At 36.9% G+C, this 24,084-nt stretch overlaps 3 protein-coding genes across 10 annotated transcripts in view; 1 reads left to right on the forward strand and 2 right to left on the reverse strand.

Moving 5' to 3' along the window:
- Positions 1-596: 596 nt before the first annotated feature.
- On the reverse strand, positions 597-6,792 carry GKN1 (gastrokine 1). Of its 2 annotated transcripts, none has more exons than XM_084499556.1 (7): positions 6,593-6,792; positions 5,550-5,654; positions 4,882-4,935; positions 4,350-4,508; positions 4,019-4,129; positions 1,879-2,050; positions 597-881 (listed from the first exon to the last, which is right to left on the reverse strand). In XM_084499556.1, exons 2-7 carry the CDS (start codon positions 5,610-5,612, stop codon positions 766-768), a joined length of 675 nt encoding a protein of 224 aa, XP_084355682.1. In that variant the 5' UTR covers positions 5,613-5,654; positions 6,593-6,792; the 3' UTR covers positions 597-765. The 2 variants fall into 2 exon arrangements, with proteins under 2 accessions (XP_084355682.1, XP_084355681.1); XM_084499555.1 differs by having other exon boundaries at positions 1,861-2,050.
- A 42-nt stretch (positions 6,793-6,834) lies between these two features.
- On the forward strand, positions 6,835-23,401 carry GKN2 (gastrokine 2). Its single transcript, XM_084499183.1, has 8 exons — positions 6,835-6,905; positions 15,270-15,397; positions 19,067-19,512; positions 20,111-20,164; positions 20,704-20,835; positions 21,403-21,513; positions 22,428-22,584; positions 23,156-23,401. Exons 3-8 carry the CDS (start codon positions 19,501-19,503, stop codon positions 23,239-23,241), a joined length of 552 nt encoding a protein of 183 aa, XP_084355309.1. The 5' UTR covers positions 6,835-6,905; positions 15,270-15,397; positions 19,067-19,500; the 3' UTR covers positions 23,242-23,401.
- The window catches only part of LOC311424215 (gastrokine-1-like), a 39,658-nt gene continuing 25,367 nt past the window's right edge, over positions 9,794-24,084 (reverse strand). For 3 of the 7 annotated variants that reach the window (XM_084499180.1, XM_084499179.1, XM_084499177.1), the window contains exons 2-8: positions 15,108-15,611; positions 14,159-14,313; positions 12,853-12,903; positions 11,942-12,067; positions 11,062-11,172; positions 10,655-10,796; positions 9,794-10,064 (exon numbers count right to left, since the gene is read on the reverse strand). In XM_084499180.1, the coding sequence (XP_084355306.1) occupies positions 9,985-10,064; positions 10,655-10,796; positions 11,062-11,172; positions 11,942-12,067; positions 12,853-12,903; positions 14,159-14,170 (522 nt within the window). In that variant the 5' untranslated portion in view covers positions 14,171-14,313; positions 15,108-15,611 and the 3' untranslated portion in view covers positions 9,794-9,984. Of the gene's footprint in view, positions 10,065-10,654; positions 10,797-11,061; positions 11,173-11,941; positions 12,068-12,852; positions 12,904-14,158; positions 14,314-15,107; positions 15,612-18,037; positions 18,182-24,084 lie in introns of all 7 variants that reach the window. The other 4 variants (XM_084499178.1, XM_084499181.1, XM_084499176.1 and 1 more) reach the window with 4 other exon arrangements.

The raw sequence follows: 24,084 nt of genomic DNA on the forward strand, positions 1-24,084 counted from the left end.
GGAGGGCAGGAGGTGGTGTTGGTGCCAGAGCAGAAGCTCCCCTGCAGCCTTTGGAGAGGATCCTGGAGGAGGAAGCTGTCCCCCTGCAGCCCATGGTGTAGTATGTCAGTGCAGATTACCACACTGCTGCCTGTGGAGACCCCACGCAGAAGAATCTGGGCTGGAACTGTAGCCTGTGGAGAGGCACTCACAGTGGAGCAGGAGGTCTGGTGGGAGCTGCTGCCAATGGGGAACACATGCTGGAGCAGCGTGTTCCTGAAGGCCTGCATCCTCTAGTATGGAGCCACACTGGAGCGGTTCTTGAAGAACTGCAGTCTGCGGGAAGCTCATGGTAGACCAGTGCAGGAAGGATGGTATCCCATGTGACAGACCCCATGCTAGAGCAGGGGAAGAGTGTGACAATGAAGGAGTGGCAGAGATGAGCCATTATAAATTGACCACAACCCCCATTCCATGTTCCCCTGAGCTGTGTGGGGGTAGGAGGCAGTAGAAGGTGAATCTGGGGATTTTTTTTTTTTTTTAGTTTGTTTTCTGAACGCTTTCATAGATCTTAAAGAGTAAAGAGTGTAGTAATGAGAAATTAGCCACAGTTCATCCATGCTAAAGGTGTTTATTTGAAAGATACTATCACCGATTGATCTGTTTCAACATCTGAATCATGAAGAACAAAACTCTTGAGAGATGTAATGTCAGGGAAGAACATCATCAGGGATGGCTTTGTTCAGCTACCGAGCATTCTTACTAGGTTCAAGAAAGGTACGATGCTCAAAGGTTCTGAGCCTGAGCCTGAACCTGAGTCTGAGCCTGACAGTAGTCAATGCCCAAAAGATTCAGGAGATCAAGTCTGTAGCAAGAGTTTGGATTGTACCAAACCTGGGATCCTAAAAAAAAGAAAAGAAAGTATGATGAGTTAATACCCAAGATGTTTTTAAATGATCTGTTCATTGATTGGCAGCCCTTAATACCTGGGACATTGCACTTGCATTCTTATTCAAATCGGGCCATTTCAAATACCAAAGCAATTATCAAAGCCAGGTGAGCAGCGCTAAGTGTAAATACTGCTATGTCAGAATGCAACATCCAATGCGTGATCTTTGGAGCATATCTCACATGATAGTGTTTACGAACAGTCAGGTTGCTATAAGGCTCATAGTACTTTGCTGATGCTGCAGGACTGACTTCTGAGTGAAAGATTCTTTTGTAGTTACCAAATACAATTGGACCTTTAACTCATAAAAAGGATCACAAAGATATGCTATTTAATATTCTGTACATTTTCTAGTACTAAGGGGCACTATTATACTCTATACTGTTAGTATATATTACTGTGTATTGTACAGTTATGTTAGTGCTACCTAATAGGTCCTGTCAGGCTTTGACATTATCAAACAAGCCTATAAAGTTGAGGCCACTAAACTCCTACATTGTAATCACTCTACCTCTGAAAAACCTACAGGGAATGAAGCAGCTTGGCTTAATACTGGGAAACATAAGTGCTTGACTTGAATGGTGGGATTCCTCAATAACCTCTCAGCAATCTCTGAACTGAAGGATAGTAGTACTTGAGACTGTGCTGCTGCTTTACCTTGGCATTACAGATAAGTTCAACGTGCAAAATTCTAAACCAAAACTTAAGCTTCCTTAAACCTTAGTAAAAGGAGTAGTGAGAGTTTGGATTAGAGTATTTTATTGGAGTTTGTAACTCAATATTGTTCTAATCCTGGACTGCAGAGATACTGAGCCCTTCCTGCAACTCCTAATTTGTGCCTGTCTCTAGTTGTAACAGCAGTATTTGTGTATTTCTGAAGGAAACAAAATCACTTGCTTAGTTACACATGAAACTTGTATGATCACACTTACCCTGATTACCCAGATTACCCAGGTTACCCAGATTAACCAGATCAGACTGCTGGGCTTCATAAGCCATGTAAGTTGTGAGTCCTCTGCACAGACTGTAGATCTCTGATCCATAGGAACTGAGGTCACGGATACGTCTGTTTGAGATGACGTATCTGACATCCCTTGAAACCACTCTTTCGCCTTTCACGCTCTAAACATCAAATAAGATCATTCAACAAGATCAGTGCATTGATCCATTAAATGTTATGCATATTCTTATTTCTGGAATGATGAGTGAATGCTTGATGTTCTACCAAAACTCTGCTTAGTGCAGTCTTCTAAACTGATGTGAAAATATGAGACCATTAGTAAGTGCTGAAGACAATTCCTAGAACAGATCTTTCTAAGGGAGTAAAGGTGGAAGCAGGCTAAAGAGAATGGAAAACTTCACTAAGTAGCTGCATAGAAAAAGAGAAGTGCAGACAGTATTTTAACACAGATTTCCCCCCAAAGTATTTTCTCAGTCAGTTACTAACCTCTTACCATAGAGATACTTGAAGAGTGGAAAGAGAAATCTATTCAGTTATCTAAAACTGGAACCAAGGAGGGCAGTAGCAACAGTTGGCAGATGTATTTACATTAAAATAATTCACAAGCTGTTTTTATGACCTCTTTGGGAACTCTGCTGAATATTTTAATGGGATAGTTTCTCTGAACTGTTCCAGGGTGCTTTGTTTCCAATGAATTTCAAATATATTTTCCTACTTTGTCCTCTAGACAGTGTTTCTGTATGCCTGTATTTTCTCTTATGACCTAGGCTTCCTGCTAGTTTGTATTCATTATTCAGCTATAGCCACAGAACTCCTGTTCTGGATCATACCATTAATATGGAGGTTGAACTGAATATGAGGAGATGCCCTCTTATACCTCAAAGGAAAACAGAGATTCAAACAACAGCACACACAAATCAATATTCCAAAATGGAAAGTGCAATTTTTTGTTCAAGTGACTCAGAATTAACCATCTTTGTAACTTGCCATCCAAAAATAATGTCACTGAAAGCTTCCTAAAATAAATTGTTTCTTAGCATACTACAGAACCCAGACTTTTTTGGAGAAAATGTGGACTAGGGGAAGGGTAGAAGGGTAGAATGCACCTACTCTTTTTCTTTTGGAAAAAGACATCACCATGCCACTTCCAACAACCTAGTCTACTCAAGAAAGAGAAAACATACTCTTAAGAAACAGTTTGATAAACTCCACAGTTAAGAGACACTTAGCAAGGATAATTGAGACTGTTCTGTACTTTCAAAATTACTGTGGAATTTTATCAAAAGGTTCCTGAAAGCCCACTCAAATACACTTCCTTCTTGCTGGTAAGCAGTGAGTTGGGAGAGCTTCAGAGAGCACAGATATACATCTTAGTAAAAGCAAGCTTGGAACTACATTTAGACGTGAAAGGTTTTGCTCAAATCTGAACTTATATAACTACATTTTTCTTCCCCATCAAACACTTCTGTCCCTTTAAAGCCTGGATTTTTATAAGAATTTAGTTCTCAGACTTTAGGAGGAGTCTATGTCTACAAAAGGTTAATATGCTGAAATTTTTGAAAATGTTGCATTAATTTTGTGGGCTGGATTTATGCTAGTATGGACATTAGTTCTTTTGAAAAAGTTTTAAAAGGGCTTGACATTTTAGCTAAATTTTTTGTTGTTGTTGTTATTGGACTAGTTGCTGTTCCCAAACTAGAGCTTCCTAAAAAATGTATTTTTAGAAATTAGAGTTTAGAATTTTTTTTCTTATACAACGAATGTCAGATTATGAAGAGTATTGTGCTAAGAAACTAATTTTTTAAAATATAACACAGTATTAAAATGTAGATAATCTAAAGTACATAATCCTTTAGATCATTATAAAATTATTTTAAGTGCTATGTAACAAAAACAGTAAAACCTCCCTTGCAAGTATCTAGAACAAGATATTTTAATTTTTCAAAGCTTTCAGATTATGTTAATATACAATGTAATTGAAATTGGTACAATTTCATGATGAATGTAGATTGCTTTTAAGAAAATATTGTTTTAAAAGCTGTTGAAAATAGCTCTTTAATATCCCGTACTTAGAGTTTAGTTTTTGTTACTGTTCAAGTTTACAAGTTACTGCCCCGTTTTTATCTTACCTTATTCTCTTCAGCAAGTACAGCAATTGAAGAAAGAGCAGGCATCACGACTCTGTCCATTCTAGAAATGTAGCAGACATTCTCTGCCACTACTTTGCTTGCAATATAGCCCTGTATAAAAAAGGTTGAGACTTAGAAATTCAGTTTTTCAGTAACAGAGACCAAAATAAAGTCTGTATTAAAAATCAAAGTAATGAACATATAAAGTTTTAACCCCAAAACTTGGACTCAAAATGTTAAGAATAAAGAAACAAGCAGTCTATTTCAGTCAGCTTTGTAGGAACTAGTCTCCTCATAAATCCTCTGAAAAAGCATGCTCTTTGCCACTTACTGTATCATAGTTCAAAACAGTTTTCCATGATTCAGTGGTTGTTTTGTCCTCAATAACTGCCACAAGGGTCTCACTATCGATGGTCAGAATTTGGTAGCCAGTGCCAACATTGATTCTCCTGTAGATGGGTTGTCTCTTGACTGATTTCACATTCTGAAACTAGAAGACAAAATTAACATTTTTAGACTTTCAAGTGGTAGTCAGTTATCTCCTCCAAGCTTTAGAAAAGCAGTGCTATAATATAACAAATGCTGGCCCATAAGTCATGCCTTTAGCAACCACCATATTGTCAAAATGACAGAAGAGTAAGGCATTCTTTAACAGCTCTAAGAATCTTTTAATAGATTCAGTGAATAATTTCTGTATTTTACAACTGTCATCTGTGGTTTCAGAGTTTTATGCGTGAAAAAAATCTTAGATTCCTTTCCCCTAAAGGCAGGGGGATGTTCAAGAAGCAGGGAATGTAGAAACAGAGCACCAATATAAAATTATACTCAGTAGTATGCTCAGTAGTACGTAAAACTATACTCACGTATTGAGCAAAAGCTGGAGTCAGCAAGAGTCCAAGAAGGACTGTAGCCACAATCTGAAAATAACATTGAAAACATAAAAATGTAGCTGCAGGTCTGGCTGATGGATCTTGTCATTAGAATCTTAGTGGTTTTTTCTTAAAATGATGTAGAAGTGTACTCCTTGAATATTTTTTGCTTTCTTACTGAATTTACAATAGTCACCTAAAGTGGGTTATTCTTGCTTTACCCCAGAATAACGTAAAGTAAGTACATGTTAGTAGTCTACATTTTTAAGAGCTGAATCTGAAGTTGCTACAGAGATCTACATAATAATATACAGATATTTTACAAGAGTGAGGAGAGAGAGTTTAAATTTCCTCTGCATAGGCATCACAAGAAAATGGTTCAATCCATAGTGTGTTGCTCCAGATTTGCAAAAAGGCCATAGACAAAAATGGACGCCACACTAAGGTTAGCATAGGTTGAATAGCGCATAACTAAACCTTTATAAAAATCCTTATCCCTTCATCTATTCAGGTTAATATGGTCTAAATTGCAACTTCTTGAGGAGTGAAATTTCCCCAGAGAGTTACTTTCTGGTATAAATAGACACAGGCATTTAAGAGGTATAAAGGCAATAGCTATAAATCAGAGTTTTAGTCTATAAGAAAATAGCATGTATACTCACAGTGAATTTCATTTTGACTGCAGAGCTGATGCAAGTGCAGATGGAATGACTGAGGTGAACCATCCACCTTATATACGCTAGTCCTCAAAATTAGGCGTGGAATGACTAAGTATTGAAATAAAATTATCTAGTAATTTGTATCCAAGTTTGTATGTCATTGGACATTATTTCCTGCTATAACTATTTCATAAATATAGGGGTTGTGCTTCTGCAAATTCTGGCCTGCCAGTCTGACAAAATTATCAGATAAGAATCCATTTGCAGTGAAAAAGGAAATGTGTTTTATGATAACTTTCTGACATATTTGCTATATAATTTTGAAAATCTACATCAAACTGGGGACCAGAGATAACCTAAGGTTTGAAAAAAAAAAAAAACAACTTTACATTAGACAAAATACAAATAAGTTGGAGGCTTTGCACCATCTAAAACATACTGTACTTTACCAAATAATCACAGGGTTCACCAAAATATATGGCTCAAATGCAACATTGCCACTGAAAATTGTTTCATGATAAATAGGACATTTCAGCAACGTATGAGTCTACAGGTGTCTCTTTGTTATTCTAGGTAGCAGCAATAACTTTTTTCACTTTCCCCCAGCTTATCTTCTGTGGTGAAGTAAACGTTTCTTGTATGAATGGATGATTCACTTAGGATGGTTTTTGAATAATTGTTTTTGGTCTCAACTTGCTCTGTTAGATTTGGATGCAATCAGTGCATTCTGAGTCTATAATAGAGAACCACTGTAAAGATTCCAATATTATTTTCCAACCCCAATTCAGCACATCTTTCAAAAAAATAAGGGATTTTTCTCTCTCTCCATCACTTCTAACCTGTGATACAAGTGCAATATTAGATCAAATTCTGGTTTAACTGAGTCAAGACTGCAAATCTTAGGGGAGATTTTTGATGCATACTATTTTGCAAAATAGTGGTTACATTCTTGATTCTGTACAAGCAACTGTGCTTGTATGGATTTGGGCAGAAAATGTAGGTTTCTCTGGGGACTGTGAGGGCAGACCACACTACTTGTTACTTGCCTGTGGCGCCAATGGGGAGGGAAAGATCCTCACAAGCAGTGTGAAGGAAACTGCCTTCTCACGCTGCTTGACAGGAATGAAACCTCTGCTGGAGGAATGAAAAAGGTTGTATTTGTCAAGATGCAGAAAAGGGAGGCAGAGGGCAGAAGAGCTGTCCTGAAGTGGTTCCTGGGGTGCGTGCGTGTGGGGGGCGGGGCTCTGAGGGGCGAGTGGGTGCATGACAGGGATGGGATTAAGGACCACGAAAAATGGCAGAAAAAAACCTCCTGAGTTAGCAGCAAGGGCAGCAGCTCACGCACTTCAGCAGCCTGAGGTGGGAGTAGCCCAGGCACATGCTTGGATCCCATATTTTTTTGTGTTTGTGGAGGTTTTGTTGTTTGGTTTGGTTTGATTTGGTTTGGTTTGGTTTTCCCTGAAGCCTGGTGTTATTATGCTGCTTTGTTGAGGGTGTCAGTTGTGAATATTATCTTTTTTTTTTTTTTTTTTCTTTTTGTAATAATAAAGCTCTCACACATCAGGTTTTCTTGGTACCTTGAATTTTATTGAAGTTCATTTATTAGATTATTTTATGGCCTTTTAATTAAACTCAGATCACGATTTTGATTTTTTTTCTGTCAATACATTTTTTCAGGTGTTTTTTTTTTTTTTTAATGTAAATTCAATTGAATCTTCATACTCTGCCTGCTGTGGCATAAGGGGAAAATAGAGCTACAAGCTAAAACCCTCTGCTTTATAATGCTGATGTGGCATACTGATGGCTTGCCCTTAAAGAATCTAAACTGTTTATCATGGAAAGTGTGTTTGCCAATAAAGTTCAGGCCTGTTCCTTCTTAGGCAGGATTTCTTCTTGCAAGCAACTCCAATTTTCTGCACTGTTAATAGTAGCTATATATCTCTGTATTTACACAGACCTTTTAATGTGTTGTTGTTGTTGTTGTTGTTATTATTATTATTATTATTATTTTGGCACTCACAGTTTAAACATGGATCAATTTAAACTTGACTAATGTACATTGTGAAATGTAATGACATCCTAATTAGAGCAAGAAACATGTCAGAATGTAATACTGAAATTAAATTCCTAAGGTCTGGAAAAAAAAAATTTAATTGCTTCAGTAACAGTTCTCTTTCATCTACAAAGTTTGTGAAATGATACTGTAGTACACAGCGTTAACTGAAGTTTCTCAGGCCAGTTTCCTTGGACAAAGGCATTGCAATGTGTAATAATATAATAACTGGAAACTATGTGCATGAAGTTAAATTAGCATATCCAGAAGCTGGACCTTGCTCCCAATGTTTTGTGCATGTAAACTGGAGGCAATTTTTCTTTTATGGAGGGAGAAGGCTATTGAGGCTCTGGCTTGAGCAAGGACCTCGTATGGTTGCTGTTCTCTGCATGTCCACTCTGACCTCTGCTGCCTCATGGGACTCAGAATCATCATCTGCCACAGGGGCTGGCTCATAGTCTTCAGGGGCTAGAAGGTCCCTGGAGAGATATTTCCCAGTGACAAGCTATCAGATAAGTATGAGTGCTGTGCCTGCTTTATCTCAGGGAAAATGCAGGATAAAGCTGGAAATGAGTAAGGAATTCTCTCCAAAAGCACCAGGCAAGTCAGACAGAAGCTTTGTTTAAATACTGCAGCCATATGGTTACTTTCTTTGGAGGTGCTAAAATATTTTTGGGTGCAGGCAGTCAAGATTTGGTTTTAATTTCAGTTAACTAGTAAAGAGCTAACAAACATTTGAACTGGACAGGCTGCTGCATCCTTGACCCAGAGGAGGGGCTGATTCCCCAAGAGGGGCTGTGCTGCCATTCAGAGGGACCTCAACAAACTGGAGGGTTGGGCCAAGTTCAGCTAAGGCAAGTGCAGGGTCCTGCACGCAAGAAGGAATAACCCCAAGCATCAGTACAGGCTAGGGAAGTGACCTGCTGGAGAATACTGTGTCCAGTTCTGGGCTCCCCAGTACAAGAGGGACATGGAGCTGCTGGAGTGAGTCCAGAGGAGGGCTACTAAAATGATTAGAGGACTGGGGCACCTGTCATACGAGGACAGGCTGAGAGAAGTGGGCATGTTTAACCTGGAAAAGAGAAGACTGAGGGGAGACCTCATCAATGTATATAAATAACTGAGGGGAGGATGTCAAGAGAATAGAACCAGTTGGTCTCTTTTCAGTTGTGCTTAGTGAGAGGATGAGAGGCACAAACTGAAGCACAGGAGGTTCCGGCTGAGTATGAGGGGGCACTTCTTTACTAGGAGGGTGACAGAGCACTGGGACATGTTGCCCAGAGAGGTTATGGAGTCTCCTTCTCTGGAGACATTCAAAACCTGCCTGGATGCCATCCTGTGCAATGTCCTCTAGGTGATCCTGCTCAGCAAGAGGCTGGACTAGTTGATCTTCAGAGGTCCCTTCCAACCTCAGACATTCTGTGCTTCTGTGATTCTGTAAAGTAACCCTTGATTTTCATGAATGATAAGGTGTCTCACATGTTAACTTGTCTCAAAGTCCGGGGAAAGGGCATCTGAGCAAGGAAGAAAGGTGAAGATCTGATATCGTCCAGCCAACCCTTGTTACTGAATTCATCCTTTCAGACCAGCATTATAAATGAGTCCCAGCCATTCTGCCTTAATTTTGGCCTAATGACAATTCTATTCTAAAATTTCCAACTGTGCTTTTATTTGGTTAGGGTACGTTCTTTTATTTCCTGTGTTAAATATTTGTGAAACATTGTTAAATAACACCTCTATTCAATTACAGACTGCATTTCAGCAACGCACAATAATACTGTTATTGAAAGCTTGATTTCTGTGCTTATCAGAGCAATAGTGTGACTATTTTCAATTGGCTATAATTCACTGCAATGCTTATAATTTTTTCCTTATAAAACACTGTAGAATGTAGTATTGTAGAATTAAGATAGATTAAAATAACTCAGAAATATGCTTGTTTTCATACCACTGTATTTAATTCTTCCAAATATAGTTATGCAGTAGGTAACACAATTTGCTTTTAGAAATGCTGAAAAATTCCTTATGGTAATGTGAAATCTAATTGGGAAATACTACAGGATCTGATTTAAAAGCCAAAAATGGGATTTTTCAGGAATGGTAGTTTAGGAACTTTTCTTTGGGGTTACTTCTACTTTTTAAAAGGATCAGTAAAAACACAGCACAGACCAGTGTAGGTTAATGATGAATTTTACTGAGAGACACTAAGCTTCACAGAGAGCAGAAAAGAAGGCAGATAAATGATTGAAAATATGATCAAGATAAGATTACCATGGAAAGAAGGAAAAAAAAAAAAAAGAAAGAAAGAAAGAAAGAAAGAAAGAAAAAGTATCTTCATGGGTACACAGCTCTAATTTCTTCTTCCAAATTTAACCAGGAAAAGATCTATAAACCACAGTAAAAAAATGTCACTTTTTTCATGTGAGTTTTCAAACATGGGACGTCTTGCCTTAAAAAGTTTGAGCCTAAAAGTAAAGAAAAAGGCTGATTAGATTTGGAGTGAGAAAATAGAACAACATAGGCGATTTTTTTCTAACATCGTGTTCTTCCCCCAGAAAATGTCAAATTTACCAAAATCTCAAATTAACAATCTAAGTGCTTTTTCTGAATGTATAGTACAAGCAATTGTTAGTGCAATCTTCCTAGACAAAAGTCTAATCTGCAAATTGGATTTTGAGTCTCAAAATTGTACTGTGGCCTGTACCTAGAGCATCAGTATATTACATATTCATGAAGTATATACATATACATGTATATGCATTCAGTGTATATATATGCATGTAGTATACATATATGCATGAAGTTGCCTGAAAAAAATCAGACTCTCTTCCACAGCTAGAGCCTTCTTGAAGTAGCATGATCATCCATTTGTATGCAGGAGAGTGGCAGACCTGGTTTTCTTCCCTTGACTACACACTCACTGATTTATAAAAACTAACAGAAGAACGCAGGATTTCAATAATTAGCTTATTCGTTTTCACTTAAACCTTTATTTAATCCTTATTTGTAATCTTATTAGTGTTTATTTCGGTATACAAAACACTAGTATACTTACCAGGGGTTGGGTAAGCAAAGTAAGAGGGAGTTCCTTGGCACAGATTTTGAATGCGTTGTCCATATGGGCGCAAGTTATGGAGTCTATTTTTTGAGATAATGTATCGATTCTCTCTGGGTGGAAGGTGCTGAGGTCTGGACTCCTAAGTGTTAAATAAGCAAACCCAGAATACATCATTTAGGAATAAAAAAAAATAAAAATGTATCAAATCCACACTTTCATAATGGAGAAGAGATTATTCAAGTGCAATGCAGCTTTTAAGAAAACTAGAGACTAAACTTCTAGAGTGACTCAGTCCTGCTGAGAAACTCCAGTTTATGATCTTTTTCTCCCTTTTGTGGGTATAGAACAAATGCTTTTCACAGGCAGTTAATTAGCTTTCTCAGCACTTTCATTCACCAGCCTACCTCGTCTCCGTGAGGTGATGCAGAAAATCGTCTATTAACAGGCAAGACTCCTGTGTCAGCTTTACTAATGATGCAGGTCTTTTTTGAAAATACCTTGGTTGCAATGTAGCCCTATTAAAACAAACAAACAAACAAAAAAAAAAAAACAGTAACAAAAACTTCTATCTTGTTGCAGTATATATATATATACAGTATATATACAGTGAAATATACAGTGAAAGAGAAGTGGATTGCTAGAGAGAAGCACTGAACTAAGTAAACAAACAAAAAGAAGAAATAAAAGGCTTTACAACATACACATAATCATAGGAAGGGAACATACAAATAATCATAGGAAGGAAAATAATGTTTTTCAAATATATTGTTTAGGTAAATGTGTCATGGAGACTAACAATGGGCTTTGATAAAAGGTAAAATAAATTGCCTTCACCACTAATGCTATGTGTATGATCCTGCTTAGGCCAGGTGAAGGAATTCACTGTTGAAAATCAGTGCAACATACAGTGCAACAGAATTTATAAAATGGTTAAGTGAGAGCATTTTTAAAGCATCTCTTCTAAAATCTCACAGTCGAAGCTTAGGTGTTTTTGAAAAACATTTGATTCTTTTCCAGTGCTAATCTAAGTACTAACTCAGGTTTCTCAGCTGCTTGAGAAAAAGCAGCTTTGTATGATCTTTATGAATTCATGGAATCAAGTTGTACAACTTGATTACTCGGTTGATTGTCTTCTCGGATTTTCTCTGGCTGTTATTACATATCTTACATTTTAATCAAGAAGAGAAGATCAAGTAACACCAGTTTCTACCCAGTGCCAAATTTCACCATAATCTTCACAGAAGAAGAGAAAAAGCTGTTTGAGCCATGGTGGCAGCCACTTACAGTCTTGGCGTCCCAGACAGTTTTCCAGATCTCAGAGTGCTTATTTGAGCCGGTGTCGACTACAGTGTCATCCAAAGGAGAGTGTGAATATTCACCATGGTACCTTTTAATGTTTTCCTCACTGTTCTGATTTTTGAACAAGATTAAAGAAGGTAAAGATTTAGGTTTGGAGATTCTGTGTGAAACCATGCTTTGGAAAATAATTGCTCTTGGAGACCAGAGTAAAAGGGAGATAAATTCCAGCCTCAGGGGGGAGGCTGGGAAGCCATCAGTACTTTTGTGTCAAACTTTACATTCAGGCTTTATCAAGCCTTGTTTTTCATATATATCTGATGGCATCTACCTTGTGAAGACAGACAAGCTTTAATAACATTACTGCTCCATTCCTTCCTCCCTGCCACCCTGTACAGAATGCCTACTAGACCAGGTGGAAAAGTTTACATTTACTTTTAAACACTGGATGGTTTTCTTTAAAATTAAAAATGAAAATGAATATTCAGAGTTCAACTTGGAAGAAAAATGTCTAAGAAGGTATGAATTGTCCTTACTGTTCTTTTCCCAGGAGGAATTTGCAGGCAGAGAATAATTTATAGTATTTCATTGTATTTTGTGATCAGATACTTCATGCTACCATTGGTCTCTCCCCACACAATTACTTTCATAAATACTTTACAGTATTTATGCTAATCTCAAGACAGAATTTGTTGCTGATTTCATATCTAGAAACTGACATTTTTTGCCTGATATATCACCACTTATATATTTTCTTTAGTATAAAAAATGCAGTTTCAAGCTAAGTGTCAGATTTTGTATACAGCTTCGTTTTCAGAATTATATTTTACAGATGTTACAATTAAAGACCACTGGTTCTTATGACAGTAGTGTATAATTGCATCTAGCACTATACTTACCTTATAGGCAGGAACTGGAGCCAGGAGAACTCCAAGAAAAGCAATCACAATCTGAAAGGAATAATTGGAATTCACAACATTTTAACATTGCAACTGCTCATCTTGCATCAAGTTATTTGGTGTCTCAAATAAGTTTGCCTTCCTGTTTAACTTTATGTACATGATCAGCTCTATTCTGAATCTGGTCAGTATATAAATATGCAGAAGAATTTTTTTGTTAAAATGACCATAAGTCAGGTAATCAATTCATATATATATTACTCTTACTCTTAGCAGTATATGCTGTGCAGGTAAAAATATAATTTAAACTTAGTGATTTTTAAAATGTCTAGCCCCAGTTCAGTACACTCCTTGGAAAAAGATGGACTGAAGTATTTCATTGTAAAAATGAACTTTTCACTCTGAGCATTTTAGTTTCAGACATGGAGCAAATCCATGCAGCATACGTGCACATCTATTGTGAAGTACAGCTCTGTCCTTGGAACATACCATAAATCTTGTGCCTCTAAGTACAGAGCTAATAATGTAAGGGTAGGCACAATCTTCTCTGTAAAAAAAAAAAAAAAAAAAAAAAAAAAAAAAAAAAAAAAAAGTAATACTACACATTGCTACCCCTTTGTAAAACTATAGTTTCAGTGACTCACATGCTTGTTGTTGCTCAGATTTCTCTAGGGTCAAAACTACTGCCAGTATATTTTTATGTAAGATTTAATAGTAAACTCTTTTGTAATAATAATTTTTGTGAACAATTGTTCTCTTGGAGACAATCCCTCCAATAACTGAATTGGTCACAAATTTCATAGACTTCAAAGGAGAATTTTTTTACTGGTGATATCCAAGTGTGACTCAGTATTAAGCAGTAATGTTTTGGAATATCTCCTGCAACAGTTTCAGACTGCTGTAAATACCTCTATGCTTCGTGCTCATGCACTTGGAGTGTCTCAAAACTCATGCTTCCTCTCTTTATGCTCTCAACAGGCAGGTGTGCCATAACTTCATACAACTTGGTAAGACTATTGAATTGCATCTAAGAGTTATGAATGAGAAAATATTGCCTTTTCTAGATTTTATATATGCCTCTCACCCTTGTAACAGAGCACTTTCCTCTCTCATGTTTGAGTAAGCTTATGGAGTGAAATCACTGCCAAAACTGAAATTTCACCCATGAAGTCGCAATCCAATTGGCCTTTTTTATTCTGTAAACCCTACATAAATCAGTGATAGTTCAATAGTTGCCAAGAAAGACTCAAAATAGTTTAAAAACTCTGCAGTAGTAGTTTTATGAGAAAGTGATATATGTACTTACAGTGAACTTCATTTTGATGGTAGGCAAGGCAGTTTCTGCTGGTAATTGATGTGTACTCTTACTTCTTATACAGTAATATCCCAAAGTAAAATGGGTTTACCTTCTTGGCAAGTGCCCTTTGTTCACAGAATTATGACGGGTTTCCTGTGGAAGTGCTGTGATAAGGGTAGGCTTGATATTAGCCTAATTGAATTCATTACATACAGGAAGATGAAAGAAAACTTGTAATGGCAAGTTCAAAGCATTTAATAATGACTTCAAAAACGAAAAAAATTCAGGACCAGAAAATGGATACCTAATAAAATTCATAGTGAAATTTTGTGCCTGTGTAACAAAGAACTCGGCCTAATTTTTTAATTCATAGTTTATAACATTTTTAAAATAGCAAGATTACCACCTCTATTGGTCTAAAATATTTTAATTCATGTCCCCTGAAATGATGAGGTTTGATCTATGTAATAGAAATTATTGAGTCCTTTTGTTTTCTTTCCTTTCTGAATCTTTTCTGCACTGTCCTGTCTTTTAGGATCTGTTTTCCAGTCTTGAGGCCTGGTCTCTGTATTTTCACAGAACCTCTTCACAAAAGTACTATGTGATTACAGATTTAATCTGTAATTTAATCTGTAATTAGCCTTTAAAGACTAATTCTAGAAAGGGGCCATAAACTAGAGATTAGAAGAAAATAAGTAAGGGAGAAGCAGTAACAATGGACATTTTATATTAATTATTATTTAGAAAGTATATTTTTTAAAGTTCATCTGAATTTCATAATTATGTACAGTCATGCACCAGAAAGAGTTTATTTGCCCTGTTTGCTGCAGAAACCTTGCAAATATTTAATATTTTAATTAACCCATTTAGATGTATTGTTGCCCAAGAATGGTTTCCATTGTTGTATAATATACAGAGGTACATACATAACCTTAGGTAATTTGGATTTGTTTCTTACCTGTGCTTGTTACAGAAGAAGCACTTTAAGAGGTACTGATTTAAGTACTCAAAAAGCAGTTCTTATTTAGTAGTAGCTCTATCATCTTCTCTGTGTATCAATCCTGCAATTTACAGTATTTCAGGATGGGTTTGCACCCTTACATTTCCTTTTCATTTCCAGAATGACATGATGGAGACTCTCTCACAAACTCGTATCTCCGAACGAAATTCTCCACTGCTGTCAATTGCTGAAGATCTTTGCTGCAACTGTTATTGACAAGGCCAGGGAATATCACTTTAACTAAGAAGGTGAGGTCCAATTCTCATTTATACCAGTAAAGGGCCCCAATTCATCCCACTGTCTTGCTTGGACTACAGCACTGCAGGTGAGTGGAAGAAATGTTTTCCTTCTTCATTTTGTTACCACTTTGCCATTTGCACCAGGTGTAGAATATGGTGAATGGAAGTATTAAATTACTAAGCAAAACAATTTCTTTCTTCTAATCAGTCTGGTTTGTGGATGCTGTATGGAGAAAGGTATGTCGTTAGCCTCAAAGATCCAAATACACAAGAAAGTTTGTTATGAATGTCACAAAATCCTCTCCAGGTCTCTGGAAATTTAATTAATCAACTGGTTCTTGAGAAAGGCAGTGAGAAACCAAACTCTATAATGGTAGTCCCTGTGGTATTGTTAGTAATGAGCTGGAAAACAGTTTGGTCCATTTGTTCTAACAGCCACAGCCAATTTGGCCATTATAATAATGTGTCACATTTGGAAGCGTGAATCTCCAAATCTTCCATTAACTTTTGATTACTTAAGTAGTTGTATGGGAAACATACATAGCTAGAGCATTTGACATGTAGAATAGATTACAAAACTACCTACAATTTTAGAAGCCAGGAAAAGGGGCAGAGAGAGTGCATTTTTACTAGATTCTAGAAGTTTGTTTTTTAATTACTGAATGCAACAAATTCTGCTTGACCTGTTCATGCACATAGATTTTTCTAGACTCTGTCACCCCATCTTGATCCAGTGTGTGACATGCCCAGCTGAATGCAAACATAAGCATACAGAATTTTGTTGCTTTTTGAGGTGTTGCTTCATTCTTTACTTTTCTCCCACTACCTGCTCACTCCCTGATAAAGCAAATATTTATCAAAAGCACATGAAAAAAAAATTAGTCACCAAGAGGGCTTGTTTTGATAGTATTATTCCCACATTACCTTGATTAAATCCATCTCCCTTTTATGTTGAAATTCCGGTTTGGTAATCAGACATGAACTGTAATTATAGAAGTATTCTTTTCATACAGTTTCCAAGGGTCTTTTGTTTAAATGTTTTTTAGTGGATGATGGTGCCAAATAATGGGTCAGATTTTTTGCTTGCATAGATTAAGAGTAATTCTGTAACTTAATCATGTTTTACTGGTTTAAATTAGAATGCATTTGAAAATACATGGCTTTATGAAAATACCAGAGAAATTAAGTTTCCTTTGACAATATGCGTTGCTGTGTTGTAACAATATATTGCTTGTTCTGAACGTTACTAAGTTTCCATTTCCTCCAAGCTTCTCTGTACTGATATGAACAGTATGCAAGTGTAAGTCACTTTATGAGGGGAGAACTTTGAGAGTCTTCACTTAGATCAAAAGTGTCCAAAGGAATAAGACTGCCTTGAGAGAGTGGGTATCATTGTGAAATTTGGGTGTCATGGAGGAGGGCTACTTCCTAACCCAAACCTTGCTCTGACTGAGGACAGGCAAAAGTGATGGTTGTGTACGTGAAAATTAGAGCAATTTATAGCTCTTCTTATGCAGCTCATTAATTCAGTTACTTAATATATAAGGACACTTAGAGGACTGTGGCATGGTCATGGATATTTTTTATTCCAAATGAATGCATGATAATTTCATTTATATTACTGAGAGACATATGAATTTCAGTGTGGGGAAAAGTCTCTAAAAAGCAGGTCTTTGCTATTGGAGGTATATCGAGGCTTTTCCTGAGTTACAGACATGAGACAACTAGAACTATTTTCTCTCTTGCAATAAGGTTAATTAGTAAAATGCTTTTTAGAAACTAATCTTTTATCTTTGGGCTTATTTGACTAATTGACATTCTAAATGAATATAAAGTAGAAGTTTTAAAGCTTTTAATTTTAGCTTGTGCCTGAACCCTTCTGTGAAAGGTTGCAATCCTACAAACAAAGAATCATTTGAGAAGGGGCAGGGCCAGCTTTCAACAGGATAACATCAATCTAATCTAATTTAATCTAATCTAACCATGCTTGTCACAATTTCATATCTATTTATATATATGTTCTGATATATTGCTTAGCAGCACAGCTTTGTCACACTTGAGATAAAATTTTCCACATAGAGTTGTGTGTTATAAAGCAAATGTATGCAATTTCCTTTTTATACTGAGACATGTTTGCAGAGATAATTTCTGTACAACCTCATTCTTTTTTTTTCTTCTTTTCTTTTTATTTATTTTTTATTTCTGATGACTGATGAATGTTTAAAATCATCACTAATTATCTGGATGATGGGGTATAGTGCATCCTTAGTAAGTTCACAGATGACACAAAACTGGGAGGAGTGTTGGATTCATCAGAGGGTCATGCTGCCATCCAGAGGGACCTGGACAGGCTGGAGAAATGGCCTCACAAGAACCTCACAAAGTTGACCAAGGGGAAGTGCAACATACTGCCTCTGGGGAGGAACAACCACAGGCACCAGGACACGCAGGGAGCGCCCAGCTGGAAAGCATCACTGCTAAAAAGGACCTGGGGGTCCTGATGGAAATCAAGTTCAACATGAGCCAGCAGCATGCCCTTGCCCCTAAGAAGGCTGAGTATTCCTGGCTCCATTAGGTAAAGTGTGGCCAACAGGCCAACAAGTTAAAAGGTGTGGTCCTTCCCCCTACTCAGCCCTGGTGAGGCCATACCTGTAGTACTGCGTCCAGTCCTGGGCCCCCAGTACAAGAGAGACCTGGACATCCTGGAAAGAGTGCAATGTAGGGCCACAAAAATGATGAAGGGACCAATATACCTCTCCTATGAGGAAAGGCTGAGAGAGCCGGGACTGTAGCCTAGAAAAGAGAAGGCTAAATGGTCATCTCATCAAAATATATAAATACCTGAAGGAGGGGTGCAAAGAAGACAGAGACAAGATCCTGCTAGTGGTGCCCAGTGCCAGGACAAAAGGACATAAACTGGAGCACAGGAGGCACTTCTGTAGTGTGTGGGTAATGGAGCAGAGGAACAGGTTGCCTAGAAAGGTTGTGGAGTCTACTTGGAGATGTGCAAAAACTGTCTCGACATGGTCTTGGACAACCTGCTCTGCATGGCCCTGCTTGAGCAGTGGCTGGACTAGATGTACCCAGAGTTCCCTGCCAACTCAACCATTCTGTGATTCTCTGACAGATTACAGAAATTTGTTGGCTTCTAGGCTGAATTCTCATTTTATTGGAAGGAATAGACCCTAGTTATGACATTTTAGTAAAAAGTAGTTTGTGATTCATCAAGGTTATCTGCTCTAGCTGATGTGGAGTCACAGATGAGATGAGGAGTCCAGGCAAGGTCCAATTCACGAGAGAATACCTCATGGCAATATCATGTGGTCATTGACATTTGACATAAAATATAGAAAACAGTTGTAACTTTAAAGGAGGAATCTCCATTTTGTTTCTGTTGTTTTGTGACCTTGTGTGAACCACACATCTTCTGAAGTTTCATGTTACTCCCTCCTAGGCTAGCAGTTAACTAGATTCTGCCTGTGAAGCACAATTGTTATTCCTAACTTCGTCACTAATTTCAATGCATGTGATATGTATCATAGCAACTGTTCAAAAACGAGCAGTACTTCTTAGAAAAGATCATGCATATGCTAGATAGAAGAAATGTCTGAAAAGGTGGTCTATTTAGTAGTTGGCACATAATCCGGCATAATGTATGTGATTGTTTTTTTTTTCCAGGCTTTGTCTACAGACTATCAGGCTGTTAGGGATTGTATTTAAGAAGACAAAATGCATATTGTATGAATGAATAGCAGAGTTCCTGATGCCATTTAACTCTAGACAATATCCTGTTAAATATTAAAAAATGGAACTAGAAGAAGTGGAAACTCCTGTAAAGTTTAAACCAGTAAACAATAGCCATTTGGAGAGTGATTAATCTCACAAAAGCTGATGTATCGACTGCTTTTAACATATCAAGATCTGGTTATCTATGCCAGACCAAAATTTCAGATATGAAGTACATGACATGTAGATATGGACTTGTTCTAATCACGAAGAACAGTTCTGTCAAGTATTTCCCACACCTACTGCAAGATATAAAAGTTGAAGGTCTCTGGAGTTTTCCTGCATTCTTACCTTCTGCAGGCTTTTGCTTTTAATCTGAAGGAAAAATGAACGGATTTGTGAGTATATACATTTCTATTGTATTTATATTATTAAAAGTTCCTTTTAAAATAGAAGTATAGAAAGGAAGATGCTCAAATTAGCAGTACAGTACTGGGGCTAATATGACCTCTGTGTTAGTGTGGTTTCTTTTTCTTTTTCTTTTTTTTTCTTTCTTTTTTTTTTTTTTCTGGTTGTTCAGTAGGAAACCTGTGTTTCTTGTGTGTGCAGTAAGCTCCTTGAAGTCAGTGGAAACATTATTTGAGTGAAGAATGCAGAACTTGATTTCAGGAGATTTAGTTATGATATAATAATTCCCACTTTTGAGACAAAAAAGAAGTAATGTTATCAAAGGGCGTGACTTTTGAAAGAAGCATAAAATGTCATGGTTGTTCTGCATTTTTACCATTACAGGCAAAAGAAAGCCTGATAGCAAGAATTTTATAGTGAAGAACTGTAATTGCTTTAAACTAATACACATGTGGATTGGGTAATTTTTCAAACTGAAAATATGTTTCCCTCACATCATGAAAAAAGTGTTTTTTGTCTAACTCTGTCCATTTGTGTATGACACTGCATGTTGTTTCTTCTGAGTGAGAATGCTCATTCCTTTTACAGGCTGCAATTTTCATTTTGCTGGGAGTCTTTTGGATTCAAACTTCTGCATTGCAAGTAAGTAGACTGACAAGCCTTCTATTGCATGTATTTGTTTAAAATGTTTTAAATTCCTGGGCAAGGAGGAATATAATAGGAAGAAAAGAACAGAAGAAGCTAAAATGATGCTTATTACCAAGCACAGAGAAAATTAGCTTTTACCAAAGGTGACAATCATATGAGCCAAAGAGGCAGTTCTGTGCACCTGCGCAGTGACAAGAAATTTGTGGAGCATATGTCCCCTTAGCTCAAGATAAAATTTGAAGACTCTTTTAGTCTTCTCTGAGTCATTGCTGCTGCCATGTATAATGACTGGTATGTCACATGCTGTTTTCAAAAGCCTGCAGTATGGTCCTGTCCCTTCCCGACTCACTCTGACTCAAAATCTCTCATAATTAGTCTCCACCACAAGGGCGTCTTGAGATTGCTAGAGAGTTGTTAATGGATTTAACATGTATATAAAACAATCATGATTGTCCATTTGAGAGAAAATGTTTATATTGTGTCTTTAAAAGTGAAAACCAGATGAACAATGGTTTTGTGTTTTTTTACCAAAGACTTTTGTCCTGAACGAACCTAACAGTGATTATGTCACGGCAACTATGACTATCAGCAATGAGAAGAACCTTGCTGACGTCCATGTCCGTTCTGGCTTGTACTCCTCTGATACTATTTTTGACTACAGTCATGTAAGTAAATCTAAGAATCTGACTAGATTCTAAAAATCTCTTTAAGGAAGTTAATAAACACAGAGAATTTATTTTAGTGCATTCCCACCATGAGTTGTCCTGAAACACTGTTTCACTGAAGACTCCCATCACTTCTACTCCTCTTACGCAATCTCTCTTTCACACATATGAAGATGATTTTTTAAAGAGAATTGTAGTAAAACACATGGTAGTCATTCACAAAAGTGAGAAGAATATCATTGACCTCAATGCAAGGGAGTGAAGAGCTGGCTGTATACACTCATGTACAGAAAGTTAGTAAGTACAGCAGAAGTCCATGGGAAAAGATCGTTCAAGTCTTATGGACAGATATAAATGTTAGCAGGCTGCTTCCGTTCCCCAAAGGTGACAATGTAAATGAGGAAATGAGGAGTCATTCCACCATGACAGTCAGTGTAGCCACTTCATATTTCTTCTAGATTGCCCTAAAAGCTAGGGAGAATCACCAAACACCAGTGGTAACTATTTTTAATGAATTACTTTTCTTATCTTATTATTTTATTTTATTATTATTTTTTTTAATCACAGGGATATGTTGCAACAAGGCTGTTTTCACGAAATGCTTGCTTTATTTTGAAAATATCTGAGGCTTCCATCCCAGAGCTGCAAGAAATTGGACGCCTGGCTTTTGAGAAAAAGGTGATTTTGTAGAGAAACCTATTCTGTATACAAAAAAGACTACTGTGTACAAGTTATATGGTATGATGGGATCCCTCCATTCTGCCTTCAAGAACAGTTGTTGTTCTTAGGAATATCTCTTACTACGTTAGCAATGATGAAACAGATCTAACAAGATAGAACTTCGAGGAAATATCATATAGAACATCTTTTTAAAATAATAAACAGTCATGACCCACCTTGCATATAGTAGATTATCATTATAGCTAGAACTGTAAGATCCCATGCCTGAGGAAGTGGCATATTTTGACAAATTTGAGGAGGTTTCAATGTGAGATCACACAAGGTTTATTTTTTTTTTATTGGTATGCTAATATTTTGTCCTTGACATCATTATATCATTTGATTTTTTTTATTATTATTTTATTCTTTGCAGAACAAAATTTAGAAATTAGTTTACTATCACCAAACTGTGATTTTCCTACTCAGGTAAAGGTTTCATGAAGGTGACTGGAAGCATTGCCTGGAGATGAACTTGAGTTCTGGTTCATCTTATGACAGACTAACAATAGTACATTTATAGCAAAACTTCTCATTTTGCTTTTCAGAGTGCCTTTATGGAGTGGGAAGATTAATGTGTGTGAAAAATACTTGATTATATTGCAGTCAATTAGCAATTTATTAACTATAACTTCAACTCAGTTTCACTGTGTTGATAGAATTAATATCTAGTATACTTTGTTTCTGAATAGATTAAAAAAAAAAAAAAAAGGTATTAAAAAACATATAGATTCTTTAGCTAATGTTTTGTATGCGGCAAAGGGAAGTGATTTTAGATCATGGCATTTTTCTTGATGGATGCCATAGTAGCATGGCATCATAGTAGCAAGAAACCAAAGCTACATTACTGATGGTGTCTAATATTTTCTCTTTAGACTATGAAGAAAGTGTATTCTCCAAAAAATGTGTGGGTACAGTTTCAATCTGGCAATTCCCTGTTTGGAAATATGAGGGATTGGTTTCTCTATGGTAAACCCATTGAACAACTCTGCAAGGGTCTGCCTCTCTACAAGCTTGTGAAGAGTGAACAACGTAAGTAGCAAGAACAGAACATTATGCTTCCAATACAATGTATAAGCACCTTTCTATCTTAAACCTAAATCCATGTGGCACATTTGTGAGGCAGGAACATATTGCCCTGTTTTAGGGAAGAAGAGTAAACCTCTAAGAAAGTTTGAAAGAGTAAGGCTCTTGGATGCTTTGGAAATTCCAGTAAAGCACCATTTTTCATCATTAAGCATCTAAATACCTGAAACAGCTGTTCCAGAGTGGTTTGCCTAGTGTCACAGAGGAAACCACTGTGTAGCAGTTGTACCCATCTTACACCCCAATGGTACAATGGTCCCACAAATATTCTGTTTTGACAGCATGCTACCTGCTCTATGCAGGTGATGGGAAACGAGCACAGAGGTGATTTAAAGCCATATAGGTGTTTCTTCCTTTTGAGTTACACAATAAAAGTTTTATATAGTATCAACTGAGACCAACAGGAACATTGAGCAGGGCCATAACTGAGAATGAATTTGTGTATTTGACTCTTCCTTTCTGGATACAGGGATCTTGTCACTGAAAATATCTTTTTTTGTTGTTGTTTCATTTTTAGCACTACTGAATTATCATAGCTGTGCCAGCGCAGGAATTCCAACCATTCTGGGCATTAACATCTGTGAAAAACTCCAAAAATCCTGATTTTTACAGTTCTGCTTTATGGAAATGTCTCATTTATCTGTGTGCTTTTGTGATAGAAAACATTCTTAAACTGGAAAAAGACATACTCATCTTACCTGTCCTAAGCTTTGAAGACAAAAAAATGTATGCTCTACAAATAAAGATAATGTGGTAATTCAAATGCTTTGTCTTTTTTTCTTCATTCAAAAGCAAAACAGAAACAATCTAGGCCTTTCTTGAAATTTTCCTCCAGAAAAGATGTTTCACTTTGGTGCATTTGTATACTTAGGCTGCAACATGAGATAGGTATTGGTATATGCTTCATGCCAAAGAAGAAAGAGTAAAAGAACATGGTTTTGGTGGAGAACCTCCCTTTTGCATCAGCACCCATGCCCTTCAGGCAGAGTCACTTCACATATGATTACTAGAGAGAAGAAGGGAGGGACAGAGGAAGCAAATGGATGAACAGACAGATACAGAGAGGGAGCAAGTATATCTTACCGAATGTCAGTGGAGCACTTCAGAATATCTTTAAGCAGATTTGATGTAAACATTATTTTTAGGGATGCATCTGAAACAAAGCCCCATATCTTAAACCTGACACTTTGAGAAAGTTCACTTCTAGAAATTTATGTTCAACATTATTTAATTGGATTTCAGATTTTGGATAGCAAGCCATTGTTTTGCAATGCCTTTTAGATTCCTTACAGATTTACACTAGTATTTGCAAAGAAGCTTGAGTTCTGTGAGGCCAATGAAAATCTGTATCAATTTGAATAGATGCAATAGACAGAGAACCCTTTGTTATAGGCATTTTTCAAGCCTAGATAGAAGAGACTCTCTCAGTCCTAAAAAAGTTTGTAA

This window comes from Aythya ferina, assembly GCF_964211825.1.
Source record: "Aythya ferina genome assembly, chromosome: 27".
Classification (NCBI taxonomy): domain Eukaryota; kingdom Metazoa; phylum Chordata; class Aves; order Anseriformes; family Anatidae; genus Aythya; species Aythya ferina.

What these genes read in the sequence shown, in the direction of transcription:
- GKN2 (XM_084499183.1), top strand. An exon ending in TTCAAACTTCTGCATTGCAA is followed by an intron (nt 20,165 to 20,703) that starts GTAAGTAGACTG and finishes TTTTTACCAAAG; the next exon opens with ACTTTTGTCCTGAACGAACC. An exon ending in CTATTTTTGACTACAGTCAT is followed by an intron (nt 20,836 to 21,402) that starts GTAAGTAAATCT and finishes TTTTAATCACAG; the next exon opens with GGATATGTTGCAACAAGGCT.
- GKN1 (XM_084499555.1), bottom strand. Translation starts at nt 5,612, where the DNA reads ATGGTTCACCTCAGTCATTCCATCTGCACTTGCATCAGCTCTGCAGTC. An exon ending in CTCCAGCTTTTGCTCAATAC is followed by an intron (nt 4,509 to 4,881) that starts GTGAGTATAGTT and finishes TTTGTCTTCTAG; the next exon opens with TTTCAGAATGTGAAATCAGT. An exon ending in CTGTTTTGAACTATGATACA is followed by an intron (nt 4,130 to 4,349) that starts GTAAGTGGCAAA and finishes TTTTTTATACAG; the next exon opens with GGCTATATTGCAAGCAAAGT.